General features: G+C 45.0%; 2 protein-coding genes across 2 annotated transcripts; both read left to right on the forward strand.

Annotated features, from left to right (window-relative positions):
- The first annotated feature begins 1370 nt into the window (after window positions 1-1370).
- Window positions 1371-10713, forward strand: fcgbp (Fc gamma binding protein). Its single transcript, XM_076109666.1, has 14 exons — window positions 1371-1416; window positions 2479-3720; window positions 3886-4238; window positions 4431-4791; window positions 5111-5709; window positions 5799-6366; window positions 6560-6825; window positions 6945-7286; window positions 7462-8035; window positions 8187-8386; window positions 8721-8862; window positions 8991-9319; window positions 9402-9987; window positions 10082-10713. The coding sequence occupies exons 1-14, from the start codon at window positions 1371-1373 to the stop codon at window positions 10711-10713; spliced, it is 6240 nt and encodes a 2079-aa protein (XP_075965781.1).
- Window positions 10714-10902: 189 nt separating this feature from the next.
- Window positions 10903-15177, forward strand: LOC142969663 (IgGFc-binding protein-like). Its single transcript, XM_076109667.1, has 8 exons — window positions 10903-10908; window positions 11062-11629; window positions 11755-12353; window positions 12455-13022; window positions 13129-13328; window positions 13516-13896; window positions 14010-14296; window positions 15168-15177. Exons 1-8 carry the CDS (start codon window positions 10903-10905, stop codon window positions 15175-15177), a joined length of 2619 nt encoding a protein of 872 aa, XP_075965782.1.
- Window positions 15178-15993: the final 816 nt, after the last annotated feature.

The raw sequence follows: 15993 nt of genomic DNA on the forward strand, positions 1-15993 counted from the left end.
CATGAATGATTGGAACACCCTCCACTATGTGCCGTTATTCTTAGGTGACACACAAAACCAACAGAAGCCCAACTACTGCCACTCAGCAGAAATGTTAGTTTAATTAAGATTTGATTGATCAGGTCCATAGGATTATCCCCATCTTTCCAGCCTTACAAGGGCATGTCTATTTATAAGCACGATCTGGTTTAAAGGACACAATATAAACATTGGCAGAACTTGTGATTTTTGCATTGAGTAGGCTTTATAAGTTGTGTGGTTAAGGTTTTTCTCAAGCTGATAGATGACAAAAATGACAAAACACTAAGTGGCTTAAGAAATAAAGACACAGAGAGGAAACGAACATGTCACATTTTTACCAGATGTCAGTATTTTACTTTTATATTTAGCACTTGTTAGGATGCAATTGCGTCACAGCTCGGTGTTGTTAATAAAAATCAAAAAATTCTTACTAGAACAACCTAGAGTTTGATAAAGCATGTAACTTGTGATGTGAGACATTAATGATATTCTACATATTTTAGGTATTTTTCAAAACCTAGCCCGATTATCAAATTAGACTTGTGATTTTGGTCTTGTCACATTCTTGCCTTGCCTACTCTAAAATGGATAATATTATTTGGTTACACCAGAATATACATTACAGATGAAGCTGAGCAAATGATCATATTGACCTGTTCACTGTATCCGCCTGACGTTAGATGTCAAATGGCATTGGAATTTCTGCTGAAAAATGGTAAAAATGTTGAATAAACTTATCTATATAAACATATATATACATATATAAACTTATATATTATCCAAATGTATTTTGAAAATTGTCCACTTTAGAGAAGAGGATAGGAGTTTTCAAAGAAGGTTGTCCAGGTTGAGGGTCCCTCAAATACAGTATTTAATGTAACACATACCTACAAATATATATATGTTTATCTTCTACGGCTACAGATTATTTGGGAGGTCATGCGGGGGTTCTCACTCGATTCCTTAAAATACATGACAGGATGTTCATGACTCCTGTTATTCAGTTGTTAACTGAAGCAGAAGATGATTCATCCCATACTTGGTATTGTACCTCACACCTATGTCAACATAAAGCAGGACCTGCAAAGCTGTGCCAAGTTCTGCCTTAATCTGCTTTAGAGGAAGCAAATAGTTTTTTTTCAAAGTCGTTGCTGTTGAGCTTCAAGGTTTTTGATTGGTTGTGTTTTTGTCTGTCTGGGTACATAAAAGGATGTAATGTAAAACATTATACATGCATCGCAGCAGGTAAGCACTGCTCAATCTGAGATTATTTATTTGGCTGGTTGGTGAAATTAATCAATTTATATTATTCAAATAATGTAACTAAAACAAAAATGTCTCTTTCAGCCATGGGCACCCTGTTGCTGTTTTGTGCTTTGGGGGCTTTACTCAGCTGTAAGTCATTTTACTTATTTGTTTTCTTTTGGAAGGATCCACTTGAATGCTACTCATTTTCATTTCAATGTGATATAACTTTGCTTGTCTTCTTTCCAATTTGTCACAGCTGATTTTAAGCCGTTTTAAAGTGTACAAACACAGTAGTAGTGATGTCAATTTCAAAACTCAGGAAAACCTTTCTTTTCTTTATCTAACAAAAGCCTGCCTACCATTAACAACTCTTAAATCCGACTGAATGTGGCTTAGCCCAATTAATCAATCACAGCAGCATTTCTCAAACCTTAGCCAAGTGATAGCTCAATTTGAAGCAATTTATCCAAGTTGTCAACCCCATCAGTTGAGAGCATTGTTGTGCGCCCAAACCAGGTGCTTGTGTGTATGAAGCAGAATGTTAAAAAGGTGAAGAATTCAAGAGAGCAGCACATAAAGGATAGCCATCTAAATTGAAATTTGCTTTTGTTGGGAATAGCATTTACCTTCAGCTGCTATTGAGTTGGAACTATTATATTGAATGGGTGAAACAGGAGTGTAATCTAAATCCCCCAGGCCCTGGCTGAGCCCAGAAAAAAATCTTTTCATAGCAAAGGCACAGATATTGATAATATTTCCATTATGCAATTATATTGTCTGTGCAAGTGACTTATTGAGTGCTGTTGAGAAGCAGTCAAGTGACTATTCCTCAGCCTAAATCTCTCACAATGGTTATCGAGGGAAAAGCAATCCGTCCTTCATAGAATAGCATTCATCCTCGCTTTTTAACTTTGAAATGAAGGTATTTTTAGTCACATTCAGTTTGATGTCATATTGTTTCTTTGTAATGTGTATGCGATCCAAGAAGTCTCAAGCCAAGTTTTGTATTTCCAGTATGTGAATCCCTTTGATTGCCTTGGCACAAATTGTCTCTTTCATTTCTTAATTTTTTGACATGTTTTCTTCACACACAAGATTTGTGAAGAGCAATTTTCTGGCAAACTTCTTAATTTTAAGTGACTTGAAAAGAAGTCTTCTTTTGACATGTGTTTTTCTGCATGTTTCCTTGCTCTTCCTCCCGTCTGTCAGGTCCATCTAACGCTGGATGGGCAGGGAGAGAGTTCGCCCTGTCATTCATGCAGAATTATGCTCCACACTACGCCACTCCTCGCTATCAGTTATACATCACCGCTGTTCAGGCCAATGCTAAAGTGACAGTGCATGTGCCTCCCTTAAACTTCAAGCAAGAGAAAATTCTTAATGCTGGAGAAAGGGTCACCATCAGTCTCCCTGCTGGTGTTGAGGTGTACGGCAGCCAGAAGTCTCCCAACACGGTGCGTATTGAAGCCTCAGCAGATGTGACTGTAACCTCTTTCAACTTCAAGCTGTACACAGCAGACACCTCTGTGGTGTATCCGGTCACTGAATGGGGTACAGAATATTTCATCTTCACACCTGCTGGGACCCCCTATGGCTCCTATAAAGAGTTCTCTGTCACAAATGGAAAAGAGAGCAACAAAGTGGAAGTTTTCCCGAGCGGCTACATCAACTTCCAGGGTCGTGTCTATGGGAGTGGCAGCAAAATGGTGATAGATCTCCAGCCGTATGAGAGTGTCCAGCTCCAGAGCATTTATGAACTCTCTGGCACCAGAGTTGCCTCCCAGCACCCTGTTGCTGTTGTCACGGGTCACACTTGCACCTGGCGGTTTGCCAAATGTAACCATGTATATGAGCAGCTGCTGCCAGTTAGCAGGTGGGGGTCCAGCTTCATCGTGCCTCCCCTGACCTTCCAGAAGAGATTTGACAGCGTCTTCCTCCAGGCCTCCCAGCCCACGAGGGTCACTGTCCAACACGGCAACAGTGAAGATGTTTTGACTTTGACCCGGGGGCAAATATCGGAGGTCCACTACCACAATCCTGAAACACTGTCCATTCAGGCTGATCATGGCATCCAGGTTCTCATGCTCTTCAATGGTGTCACACGGAACTGGAATCAATTCTACGACCCTTTCTTGATGACCATCCTGCCCACAGATCGCTTCTGCTCCTCTTACTCACTGGAGGCTCTGGACGGCTTTGAAAACAAGGCCCTGATTGTGGCACAGACCAGTGCGATGGCAGAGCTGCGTATTGATGGTACAAACCTGCCCCGTAATGTCCAGTGGCAAAAGGTGACCGGGACAGATTTCTCTTGGGCGGAGATGTCCTACAAACAAAACCCTGGCAACAATAGACACACTGTGTCCAGCTCTGGTTCCCGCTTTGCTCTCTACAGTATAGGAGTCAGCCAGATGAATGGTTATGGTTCCCTGGGACAATGTATACAGCCAGGTAAGGTGCACATACTATAGCTGTTTAGGGAAAAAAGATAATTAAACATTAAAAGATAATTTTATAATATACAATATATTCATTGGAGAGATAAATCTTTTACATTACACATCAATTAACAGTAATGATGTGGACATAAATTATATATTATCTATGGTTTTCCAGGAAGTGGATCTTTGTCCTGCAGCAGTATCACCTGCAGTGCCAATGAGGTGTGTGAAGTGAAGGATGGGTATCCCTCCTGTGTCCCCAAGGCAGATGAAAGTAAGCCAGGTACCTGCTGGGCCATGGGAGATCCCCACTACCGCACCTTTGACGGGCGAAACTTTAACTTCATGGGTACCTGCACATACGTTATTGCTAAAAACTGTGGGAAGGATGATCATCTTCCAGCCTTTGAAGTCCTCGCCCACAATGAGAACAGAGGCAGCCTCAGGGTCTCGTATGTTGCTGTGGTCACAGTGAAGGTGTATGGCACCACTATCACAGTAGTTCGGTCTGAGACAGGTCGTGTAAGGGTAAGGCTTCCTATTCGTTCATACGATATTAGATTGGTATTGTTTCAAAGATGCATATTTTATATATCTTGAATTCAATCTATGATTATTAGCTTGAATTATTTCTTAGAATCTATTCATTTAAATCGATGCATTTTAATTCCTAACACTGACTGTAATAGCTTAATATATTTTTCATTTTCTTATGTGCAGATTGACAACAGTCTCTGGAGTTTGCCTGTAACCTTGAACAACGACAAACTGACTATGTTTCAGAGCGGTCGCTCTGTGGTCATTGAGACTGATTTTGGCCTGACTGTCCGTTATGACTGGGAACACTATCTTGTGGTCACTTTGTCCACGAGTTACGCTGGTAAGACTTGTGGTCTCTGTGGCAACTTCAATGACGACCCCAATGATGATTTCACCACACCCTCCGGCACTCAGACAGGGGGGGCTGTGGCCTTTGGGAGCAGCTGGAAGGTGCCAGGGCTGGTGGAAGATGCTCTGTGCAGAGATGAGTGTGTGGGTGGGTGTGAGCGCTGTGAAGACAGCCAGATGAAGATGTGGGAGGGTGACTTGTTTTGTGGGCTCATCACACTTGTAATAAATGGGCCATTCAGAAAATGTCATGCCGTCATTGACCCGCAAGCATACCTGGAGAACTGTAAATACGATGTATGCATGGGAGACGGCCTCCGACATTTCCTCTGCAGGGCGCTAGAGGCTTATACTGAAGCCTGCCAGATTGCTGGGATCCAGGTTCAAGATTGGAGGAAGGTGGCAAGATGTCGTAAGTAATATCTAAAATAATCCTTAAATGAACATACTGGTTTTTTTTGCTTGTTGTACCTGGCATTCATCACATTTCATACTCTGTCTTCTCCCTAAAGCTGCTAAATGTCCAGCCAATAGCCACTATGAGCTCTGTGGCAATGCCTGTCCTGCCACCTGTTCTGACCCTAATGCTCCCTCCAAATGCAAACGACCCTGTGTGCAGACCTGCACCTGTAACGCAGGTTTTGTTTTGAGCGGAGGTCAGTGTGTGCCTGCTGCCAAGTGTGGTTGTACCTACGAGGGTCGAAACATTCCTGCTGGGGAGTCATTCTGGGCTGACCAGGGCTGTCGGCGAAGGTGTACATGTGTTGCTGGAAGCAGACGCGTGGAGTGCCAGGATAAAGGCTGCGGGGCAGGGCAGCAGTGCCAGGTGGTTGAGGGTATTAGAAAGTGCCAGGCAGTCTCCCACAGCACCTGTCAGGCCACAGGTGACCCCCATTACGTGACCTTTGACAAGACGAAGTTTAACTTCCAGGGCACGTGTGTGTACCAACTGGTTGCACTCTGCTCAAAGGACCCAGAGTTGGTGCCCTTTGAAGTGCTGGTGCAGAATGATCACCGGGGCAGCAAGGTGGTCTCCTACACCAAGTTAGTGGAGATCAAGGTGCACTCCCTCAGCATTGTCATTACAAAGACACACAAGGGCCTGATTATGGTAAGAACTATACTATAATGTAACCTTTCCTGTGAGGCACTTTAATATTCAGTCTCTGTATGTAAATACAATTGTGTGTTCTTTTCTAGGTGAATAATGAGCTGGTCAACTTGCCCATCAAACTGGATGGAGGACGGGTGTCTGTGTATAAGAGTGGCTGGTCCGCTATGGTCGACACAGACTTCGGCCTCAAAGTATCCTTCAACTGGGAAAGCGCGGTGTACGTAACATTGCCAAGCAACTACATGGGAGCCGTTTGTGGCCTCTGTGGCAACTACAACGGCAAACCCCAGGATGACCTGATTCCAAAGAATGGTGAAAAATCCATCTCACCAGTAGATTTTGGTGCGAGCTGGCGAGTGGCAGAGATCCCAGGGTGTGTCGAAGGCTGTAAAGGGGTGTGTCCTGATTGTGACATTACCCAGAAGGTTAAATATGAAAAAGAAGATTTCTGCGGCATGTTGAAAGACCCCAAAGGGCCGTTCCGTGACTGCCATGCCAAGGTGGACCCAGCTGGCTACTTTGAAGACTGTGTTTATGATGTATGCTTGTATAAGGGCAGAAAGGATGTTCTGTGTCAGGCTATTACATCATACACATCTGCCTGCCAAACTGTGGGGGCCAAGGTGTACAGCTGGAGGACCAGTCAGTTTTGTGGTGAGACATGCATTCATTTCAATAAAATAATTTACAAAAGAAAATCATTTACAGTAAAGTTTCTCTACTGCTCCTGTTTCTGTGTATACTTCAATGTGCGTTTCTTCCTTTTCTTTGTTTTTATGTTGCTTTTGAATCAGTGCCTTTGTAATCTGTACTCATTCATATTGTCTTTTACATCCCCTGTGTACAGCGGTGAAATGTTCAGTCCACAGCCACTATGAAGTTTGTGCAATCGGCTGTCCTGCCTCTTGTCAGAGTCTGACCCCTCCTCAAGGTTGCCAAGCTCTGTGCGAGGAGGGCTGTTCCTGTGATGAGGGGTACATCCTCAGTGGAGACCACTGCGTTCCCTTCTCACAGTGCGGCTGCGTCTACAATGACCGCTACTACCGCATTGGCCAAGTGTTTTATCCCAGTGGGCAGTGTCAGGAGGAGTGCAAGTGCTTACAAGATGACGAGGTAATGGATACTGAAAGGACAATTTGAAAAATCATGATTTTTGATCAGTGTGAACTTACTGAGTGGAAATTAATTTATTGGATGTTTAATACATTTCTCTTGTTTCCTGTCTTTCTCAGGTTGAGTGCAAGAAGTTCACATGTGGCCCCAATGAGAAGTGTAAAGTGGAGAACGGCGTCCAAAAATGCCATCCTATTGGTAAGGGTGTGTGCCATGCCTCTGGTGACCCCCATTATCGCTCTTTTGATGGGCGAACATTTGATTTCCAGGGCACCTGTACCTACACACTCTCCAAGAGCTGTGGGCTGGAAGGCACCCACCTGGTGGCCTTTTCTGTTCACGTGGAGAACGTGCAGTGGAACAAGATGATGAACAACAAAGTAGTGGCCGTCACCAAGCTGGTTGCTGTGGAAGTTTACGGCTTCACTCTCATCATGAGAAACGACATGCGTGGAGTCCTGGTGAGCAACAACACTTGGGCTTCATTTGAACCAAGCTTCATATTTGGAATACAGTGAAACACATTGCTTGTATCATTCAGTAGCAGATGGTTGCGAGATGTGAAACTAGCTTAGAATAGATATTTCAACATCAGTTATTCTTTTCTTTAAATAGGACTTGTGCTTTTTCTTTTAGGTAAATGGAGTGTTTAACCAACTCCCTGTGAATCTTAAAGATGGAGCAGTGCTGGTCTATCAAGAAGGCCGGCATTATGTAATTGCAACAGATTTTGGGCTGCTTGTCACTTATGACCTGGTTTATCATGTGACCGTCACAGTACCTGGTAATTACCGTGGTAAGGTATGTGGGCTGTGTGGCAACTTCAACGGTGACAAGAAAGATGACTTCCAAATGCCCAACCGTCAGCTCTCCAACAACGTGAATGTGTTTGGAAAGTCATGGAAGGTCACCATCCCTAATGTGGTGTGTGAGAATGGCTGTCAAGGGAATAACTGTCCTATATGTGAACCAGCTCGCAAGGCTGTGTTTTCAAAGTCCACTTACTGCGGCATTGCTACGGCACCCAATGGTCCTTTTGCCGCCTGCCATAGTAAACTGGACCCACAGCCGTACTTTGCTGACTGTGTGTTTGATGTGTGTGCCTCTGATGGCGATGGGAAGGTGCTGTGTAACAGCATAGCAGCCTATGCCTTAAACTGTCACATGGCAGGAGTGGACGTCAAAAACTGGAGGACGGCGTCATTCTGTCGTAAGTGACAAAGAGGAATTCACTTTTTTGGGGTTTTCATCCAAATCAACCTCTTATTTTCATCTGCCATACTGAATTAATACTGTATTTATTACATACATGCACACTTCTCTAATCCATGTTTTCCCTGTCTTGTGATAATTTATTGCAGCCATGAAATGCCCGGCCAACAGTCACTATGAGGTGTGTACAGACGCCTGCTCTGCATCCTGCGCAGGCCTCACAGAGATTGTACAGTGCTCCCCTAGCTGCGTAGAGGGCTGTGAATGTGATGATGGCTTCTTATTCAATGGACATGGCTGTGTTCAAGAGACTGAGTGTGGCTGCTATGACAATGGGAGAACGTACAAGGTACACTTCAACGCCGCTGTCTGTACAAAAAAAGCCATTCCATATACACTAATGTACAAATTATAGCTTTTTTAGTGTCAAAGTGGCTCAAGCAGATACCCATAGTACCATTCATGCTGACATGGCAATTAAGTTGCCTTTGCTTTTTCTATAGTGTTGGACATGAGCCAGTCTGATCGTAGATATGTGCACTGAGGATTTCTCCTGAGACTTAATTAGCAGATTGTCTAAATTTGTAGGGGGGTTGATAAGAATGAAATACTGCACTATAACCTCCTCATTTTCTTCTGTCTATTATTTCCCCCTGTGTAATAAACCTGCTATATGTCCCCAGCCTGGTGAAGTGGTGTATGAGGAAGACTGTAACACAAAGTGCACCTGCAATCCAGAGACGGGCCTCGTATGTGAGAAACATTCCTGCCCTAAAAGCACCAAATGTATGATCAAGAAAGGAATCCTGGCATGCTACAACACAGGCAAGACACAAATACTGTATTTGTATTAAGTCCTAACTTTAGTAAATAAATCTACAGTCAATTTTGAATGACTTGAGTTGGATTGCAATTTTCTATTAATTTCCCTTTCGTGTGTTTTTCTTGTGCAGATCCCTGCAAAGATGCCAAGTGTCGGGTCAAAGAGAAGTGCCGTGTTGAGAAGGGTGAAGCTCTCTGCGTCCCCGAGTACACAGGCAAATGCTGGGCCTGGGGTGACCCCCATTACCACACATTTGATGGTTACAACTTTAACTTCCAGGGCACCTGCAAGTATGTCATCTCTAAGACCTGCGGGAATCTGGATGGTCTAGTGCCGTTCTCAGTCACCGAGAGGAATGATAACCGGGGAAACACAGCAGTTTCTTATGTCAGGGAGGTAGATGTGTCTGTGTATGGGTACACCATCACCATCCGCAAGAACCAAATTGGTCGAGTCACGGTAGGATTTCTTGTCTGATGTGTTTGACTTTTAGTATTTCAGTGTTGACATTATTAATATTGTTCTTGTCCATTCCCTTTAGGTGGACGGGGAGCTGTTGAATCTTCCTGTGCGACTGGATGAGGGTGAAGGTGAGGTGTCCGTGTTTCAGCGTGGTCACACTGCAGTGGTGGAGACAAACTTTGGCCTGGTTGTCTCCTACGACTGGAACTGGGAGCTGGTCATCAAGCTGCCCAGCAGCTACTACGGCAGTGTCTGCGGTCTGTGTGGCAACTTCAATGGTAATGACCGTGATGAGCTCCAGAATCCAGCCGGCAAATCGGTCCCCTCAGTAATAGAGTGGGGCAAGAGCTGGCAAACGTCTGATCAGGACAAGGACCATCCTTGCTCGGACACATGTAAGAAAAACTGTCCTACCTGCGACAGTAACCAGCAAAAACTCTATGAGACTAAGGAATTATGTGGGGGCCTCGTAGCTAAGACCAATAATATCTTTAAGAAATGTCATGGAAAATTGGACCCCCAGGCCTTCATGAACAACTGTGTGTATGATATGTGTCTGAATAAGGGAGATAAAAAGATGTTGTGCCAGGCATTTGCCTCTTACAGTCAGCAGTGTCGTGAGGAAGGAATAGTAATCAAGGACTGGAGGAAAAAGTTTGGCTGCCGTGAGTATTTACGAGAATCTCATTGGTTCATCCTATTCAAAGATTTCATTTAAATATTTAAGTTGTTTTGTTTTGTTTTTATATGTATATCCAGCAATGAGCTGTCAGCGTCACAGCCACTATGAAGACTGTGCCTACCCATGCCAGCCATCCTGCCCATTCCCTGAGCAAAAGAAGACCTGTAACGGTGCCTGTGTGGAGGCCTGTGTGTGTGATAAGGGTTACGTCCTCAGCGCTGGTGTCTGTGTACCTGCTAAAACGTGTGGCTGCTCCTATCAGGGGCGTTATTACAAGCCCGGTCAGCACTTTTGGGCTGACGAGGCTTGCGGTCGTCTATGTGAGTGTGATACGACCCTGGGCATGGTGACATGCCGCGAGGCTTCCTGCTCTGCCAAGGAGACGTGCGCCATAGTGGATGGAGAGCGTACCTGCCGACCCATCAGTCACGCCACATGCACAGCCTCAGGTGACCCACACTACCGGAGTTTTGATGGTCGCAGGTATGACTTCCAGGGCACATGTGTATATCAGCTGGCGGGTCTGTGCTCGCAGCAGCCAGGGCTAGAGCCATTCAAGGTGACAGTGCAGAATGAGCACCGGGGAAGCAAAGCCGTGTCCTACACAAGGACTGTCAACTTTTCTATATATGGCCTCACGCTCACCATCAGCAGAGAATACCCCTCCAAGGTCCTGGTAAGTATGCATGTGGAGGTATGGATAATGTGAAGCATATGGGTGATTTGATAAAAGATTAAATAAGTAATCTTGTTTTCATGTGGATTTTTGGAGAGAAGAGAAATGGGACCCAACATTTAGTTACAGTATTAAAAATAAACACGGGACAGATATTCTGAGTCTCATTCAAATGAGTGGATGATAATACCGTCTCTCGTTGTGCTAATTCTGACATCGCTCATGCTCGTCTGCATATATATTTAATTGCATATTAAAATTTTGATCCGGGTAGGCTTAATTAAACTAAGATTTAATTGCACATTAGAATGGATTAGCAAGGACTGCAGAATTATTAAATCTATAATCTCCTAAAAATATTTCTCGCTTTCTGCTCCTCAGCTCAATGGGCAGCTCGCTTCGCTACCACTGGATTACAATAATGAGCTGGTCGTGTTTCTCAGCGGCTGGACAGCCGTGGTGGAGACAGTTACTGGTATCACCGTGACCTTTGACTGGCGTAGCACAGTGAGCATTACTCTGCCCAGCAACTACCAGGGCGCAGTCTGCGGCCTGTGCGGCAACTACAATGGAAAAGCTCAGGATGATCTGACCATGCGGAACGGCCAGACTGCCACAAATGGAGCCAAGCTGGGGGAGAGCTGGCAGGTGGCCCTCGTACCAGGCTGCTCATCAGTCTGCCAGGGGGCATGGTGTCAGGCCTGTTCAGACTCCCAGAGGAAAGAGTACCATGCGCAGAAGTACTGTGGTATTATCGCTGACAAGGCAGGGCCTTTCAGAGATTGTCACAGTCTTGTGGACCCTGTTCCTTACCTGGAGGACTGTGTGTATGATGCATGTCATTATAGTGGTCACCATGGATCAGTCTGCGATGCTGTGGGAGTCTATGTCTCTGCCTGTCAGAGCCAAGGAATCCCCATCGGCTCCTGGAGAACAGATATCTTCTGTCGTGAGTTTGAGATTGTGTTTTGATGTTTTTGTTTCATTTTTGTTTGATTTCAAATCTCTTATTTCAAAATATTTCTTCCATATTTTACCTTGTTCCTCTCTCCCCCTTCTCATCCTATCCCGCAGCAATGGTGTGCCCAGCTAACAGCCATTATACATTGTGTGCCACGGGCTGCCCAGCCACCTGTGCCAGCTTAACCACCATTGCCACCTGCCGCCGGGCCTGCACAGAGGCCTGCGAGTGTGACGAAGGCTACCTGCTGAGTGGGGATACCTGTGTGCTTGTGAGAGATTGTGGCTGCTCCTACGATGGCCACTACTACAGGAAAGGAGACGTCTTCTATCCCGAAAACGAGTGTGTGGAGCAATGCATCTGTGGAGAAAATGGTGCGGTGTCTTGCCAAAAGGCCAAGTGTCGTGTAGGGGAGACGTGTAAGCTTGTAAACGGAGTGAAAGGCTGCCACCCCGAGGGGCAAGGCAAGTGTGTGGCTTCTGGTGACCCTCACTACATTTCCTTTGATGGACGGAGGTTTGATTTCCAAGGTACCTGTGTCTATGTCTTGGCCAAGGTTTGTGATGATGACAATGGCCAGCTGACGCCATTCAGCGTAACTCAGGGGAATGAAAAGTATGGAAATGGAAAAGTGGCTGTGACCAAGTCAGTTTCAGTGGCTATCTACGGTTACGTTATTTACATCCAGCAGAAAGTGCCATGGAAAGTCATTGTGAGTTCAAAAACTTAATCCAAAACATGTTTGGCTACGCTTTTGCATCTTGATTTATTTCCTCACAATGATTCTGTTCTCCTCCTCCTCTGTTTGTCAAGGTGGATGACGAACTTCTAAACCTTCCTCTGTCCCTCAACAATGGGCTCCTCAGAGTCACCCAGGAAGGTCGCAACATAATTGTCCGGACGGACTTTGGACTGACAGTCCTGTATGACACTGTCTATTACGTTGAGGTAATCGTTCCTTCTACATACCAGGGCAAGATGTGTGGTCTTTGCGGCAACTACAACAAGAAGGGTGGTGATGACTTCATGCTTCCCGGTGGCAGAAGAACGAACAGCGTGGATGAGTTCGGGAAGGCATGGGTGGTGGACTTGCCTGGCAATGTGTGTGGGGGCTGTGGAGGCCAGTGTCTGGTATGTGAGCAGGCCAAGGCCACCTTGTACAGAAAGGCCGACTCCTGTGGCATCATAAGTGCACCTAATGGGCCTTTCAAAGTCTGCCACAGTAAAATTGACCCAGCGGCATATGTGTCTTATTGCGTGTTTGATGTTTGTGCTCTGGGTGGCAACAAAGATACTCTGTGTAACAGTGTACAGGCCTACGCGTTGGCCTGCCAGAGCGAAGGTGTGAACATCCAGCCATGGAGGAGCAGCTCTTTCTGCCGTAAGTTACACACAACAGTAATTTAGCTCAAGAATTGTCCATATTTTTGATTATTTATATTTCAGGAGCACATACAAAGTCTAACAAATGTCATCTTCTCTTGTAGCTGCTTCCTGCCCTGCACACAGTCACTATGAGGTGTGTGCCGACACCTGTGGTGGGGCCTGTGCCAGCTTTCTTTTCCCACTTACTTGTTCTGAAAGCTGTTTTGAAGGGTGCCAATGTGATGACGGCTTTGTTTTCGATGGCATCCAATGTGTTCTCTTGGACAACTGTGGATGTGTGCACGATGGCAAATATCTTACGGTAAAAGATTTGACTTTGTTTTCATACATAGTAACTGTGCCACAGTTGACAGTTTAAAACAAAATTTAAAAAAAGAATGCTTTCTGTTCTTGTCAAAGCATTCTAACATTAAAAGATATGTTGAACAATTTATTCACCAACCTTGAAGAAAAATGATTTTAAAGTTATACACAATATATGTTTCCAGGTGGGCCAAGCACTTGTGGACAAAGCATGTACGTCCAAATGTATGTGCCAGGCCTTTGGGATGGTGAAGTGTGAGAAACTGTCCTGTGCCAGTGGGGAGGTTTGTGGTGTAAGAGATGGCGTCCAAGGTTGCCACGTCAAACAAGGCCGCTGCGGCGTCGGCCTAGACGGCCACCTCACCTCCTTTGACGGCGTGTCTGGAGCCATGGGAGCTCAAGGGGCGTTTGAAGTGGCGTCTCTGTGTGACGAGACCGCGGAGCTGTGGTTCCGTGTGGTTGTGGACGTCAGAGTCTGCAGTAAAGGTGCATCACCCACTGTTGCCACTGTGTATGTGTTCTTCAAGGAAACTGCCGTCACAGTGAACAGCCAACACATGATTTGGGTGAGAAGAGCCGGAAGGGATAATAGTAACATGCCAAAAGTAATCGTTTTGTTGTGGAAACTTTTACTTAAATTTGTTGGTGCCGCTTTTTCCCCGCTCTTCATGTCATCCAGGTAGATGGCAGGAAAATGTCCCTTCCCAGCAAAGTGACGAGTGAGATATCCGTCCAAATCTCAGAGAGGACTGTGATCATCGAGAGAGGATCCGCCGTGCGGGTCACCTACTCTGTTTCACACGAGGTCACCGTCATTATTGACAGTAGCCTGTCCGGCAAAATGTGCGGCGCCTGTGGCAACTACAATAACGACCCGAAAGATGATATGAAGACTGCAGATGGGAAAATCACCACTGATGTGTCTGTGGTTGTTGGCTCCTGGAGCGCTGGGGACTTCTCTAGATGGTGAGTTTTTGAAAGCATTTCCTCTGTTTACATGTAATGGGTAAATATACATTGCTACATTTACTGCCATGATAATGATCTCCTTCACTACATGCTCTCATCACAATCTTCCCCAAGTCCTGATGTTAACTTTAATCGTTCTAATAGCGTAACGGCTTCGCCTCCTCGTCTACGCTTTTAACCTTCAATTCTAGTTAAAGTGGAAGTTGTAATCTTGAACTCTATCTTGCCCTTTATTATGCAAACAGCAAACTTAATTTGACCACTGAAATAATCAAGTACAGATCAGCGAGAGATGCCACGGTGCTATGGCCATTCAACCGCTCATTCTTTTAACAGCAAGAACTAAACAAGGACTCCACAGAGCCCTTTTAAAGGAATGAGAGTGTGGTTTTTAATTGCATTTGGTCCAATTTAATTAAGAAATGCCAGAGAAACCCCTATGGTAATTACTGATTAAAAAGCAGGTGAGGCTGACAGGCATGGCCATCAAAAGCTACCATGCTTGCAATCCAATCACTGCTTGTCATCCAAGGACACTTAAGACTCATCTGGGTGCAATATTAATTTGAGCCCTCGTCTTTAGTTCTGTGTTCTAGCCTTAAGTCAGTCCCTTAGAGAGTTGAGTTTGGTGCGTCCCCCTTCCTCACTTTATTCAACATAGTTGTCTTTTCGCAGCGATTTCTCATCACCAGACCCTAAAGAACACAAGAAAATGCCTCCAAGAATCAGAGCTGCTCCCGAGTGTTTGCATATGCCTTTAGAAATACGATTTTCAGAAGTGTTGCTTGTAATCTCTGTTGTGGCCGAGTGAACATGTCTTTACTTTGCTACTGTGTCCTTTGACTGCAATTTTTCTTTTTCTTTTCAGTGGCCTGTAGAGATGTTGGTTCTCCGTTGATAGAAAGCATCTGGCATGAACTGAGGTTGTTTCCTCTCAGAACCATGAACTGATGCTTCCTCGTGATTGAAACAGCCGTACAATGTGGCTCACATCCCCGCTTTTTACCCCCATTAAACAGGATGAGGAATGTCGTTCAGCTAACGTGTTGTTGTTTACAGACAGTCGTACTCATACTTCAATACTTCCTCTTGATTCATGAAATGGTTTTGGTTGTTTACTGGCCATCTGGTCCTCTATTGTTCACTTTGGGGTGGTGGAAAAACTCTAGCTCATTCTTGACCAACATCTCCATCTAGTGGAGGAAATAGTAGCGTCTCTGAAATGTATTTTACAAAATGTGTGCTTCTTACCTTTCCATCTAATAAATACTTTTTCATTGCACTGCATGAGTTGTTTGTGATTCCCAGGCAATTTAGTTATATCAGACCTGTAGAGCACTGTCTGTATACCAGTCCAAATTAAAAAGCATGACTCTTACGGGTATGGGTAATAATGTGTGCGCAGCTTCTGCTGCATCCAGCACAGCTGGTGAGGGGAGCAATCCTGTGTAAACTTTACGTTTCAATAAAAAAGCTTTATGCACTAAAGGTCCTTGCTGTAGGAGTGGCAAATAATGTAGTACAACAACAAAACCCACAATGGACAACACCCTGGATAGAGCAGTGTGGATTCACTAGATTGAGACGGGACCTGCTGACACCAAAACTTAATCCACCCAGCCATGCGTTTGCTGCTATAGGACGGGGGGGGGGGGGGGCTGGCAGTTTGGTGTGGGAGAGACCTTGGTTAGGCA

Source organism: Anarhichas minor, unplaced genomic scaffold, assembly GCF_050575085.1.
Source record: "Anarhichas minor isolate MPS153535 unplaced genomic scaffold, ASM5057508v1 ptg000041l, whole genome shotgun sequence".
NCBI classification, from domain to species: domain Eukaryota; kingdom Metazoa; phylum Chordata; class Actinopteri; order Perciformes; family Anarhichadidae; genus Anarhichas; species Anarhichas minor.

Bases quoted from the DNA above. Each gene is read 5' to 3' on its own strand.
- fcgbp (XM_076109666.1), top strand. From the start codon at position 1,371: ATGGGCACCCTGTTGCTGTTTTGTGCTTTGGGGGCTTTACTCAGCT. The intron at 3,721-3,885 runs GTAAGGTGCACA...ATGGTTTTCCAG, and splicing joins GGGACAATGTATACAGCCAG to GAAGTGGATCTTTGTCCTGC. The intron at 8,387-8,720 runs GTACACTTCAAC...ATATGTCCCCAG, and splicing joins ACAATGGGAGAACGTACAAG to CCTGGTGAAGTGGTGTATGA.
- LOC142969663 (XM_076109667.1), top strand. The intron at 12,354-12,454 runs GTGAGTTCAAAA...CTGTTTGTCAAG, and splicing joins AAGTGCCATGGAAAGTCATT to GTGGATGACGAACTTCTAAA. The intron at 13,329-13,515 runs GTAAAAGATTTG...ATATGTTTCCAG, and splicing joins ACGATGGCAAATATCTTACG to GTGGGCCAAGCACTTGTGGA.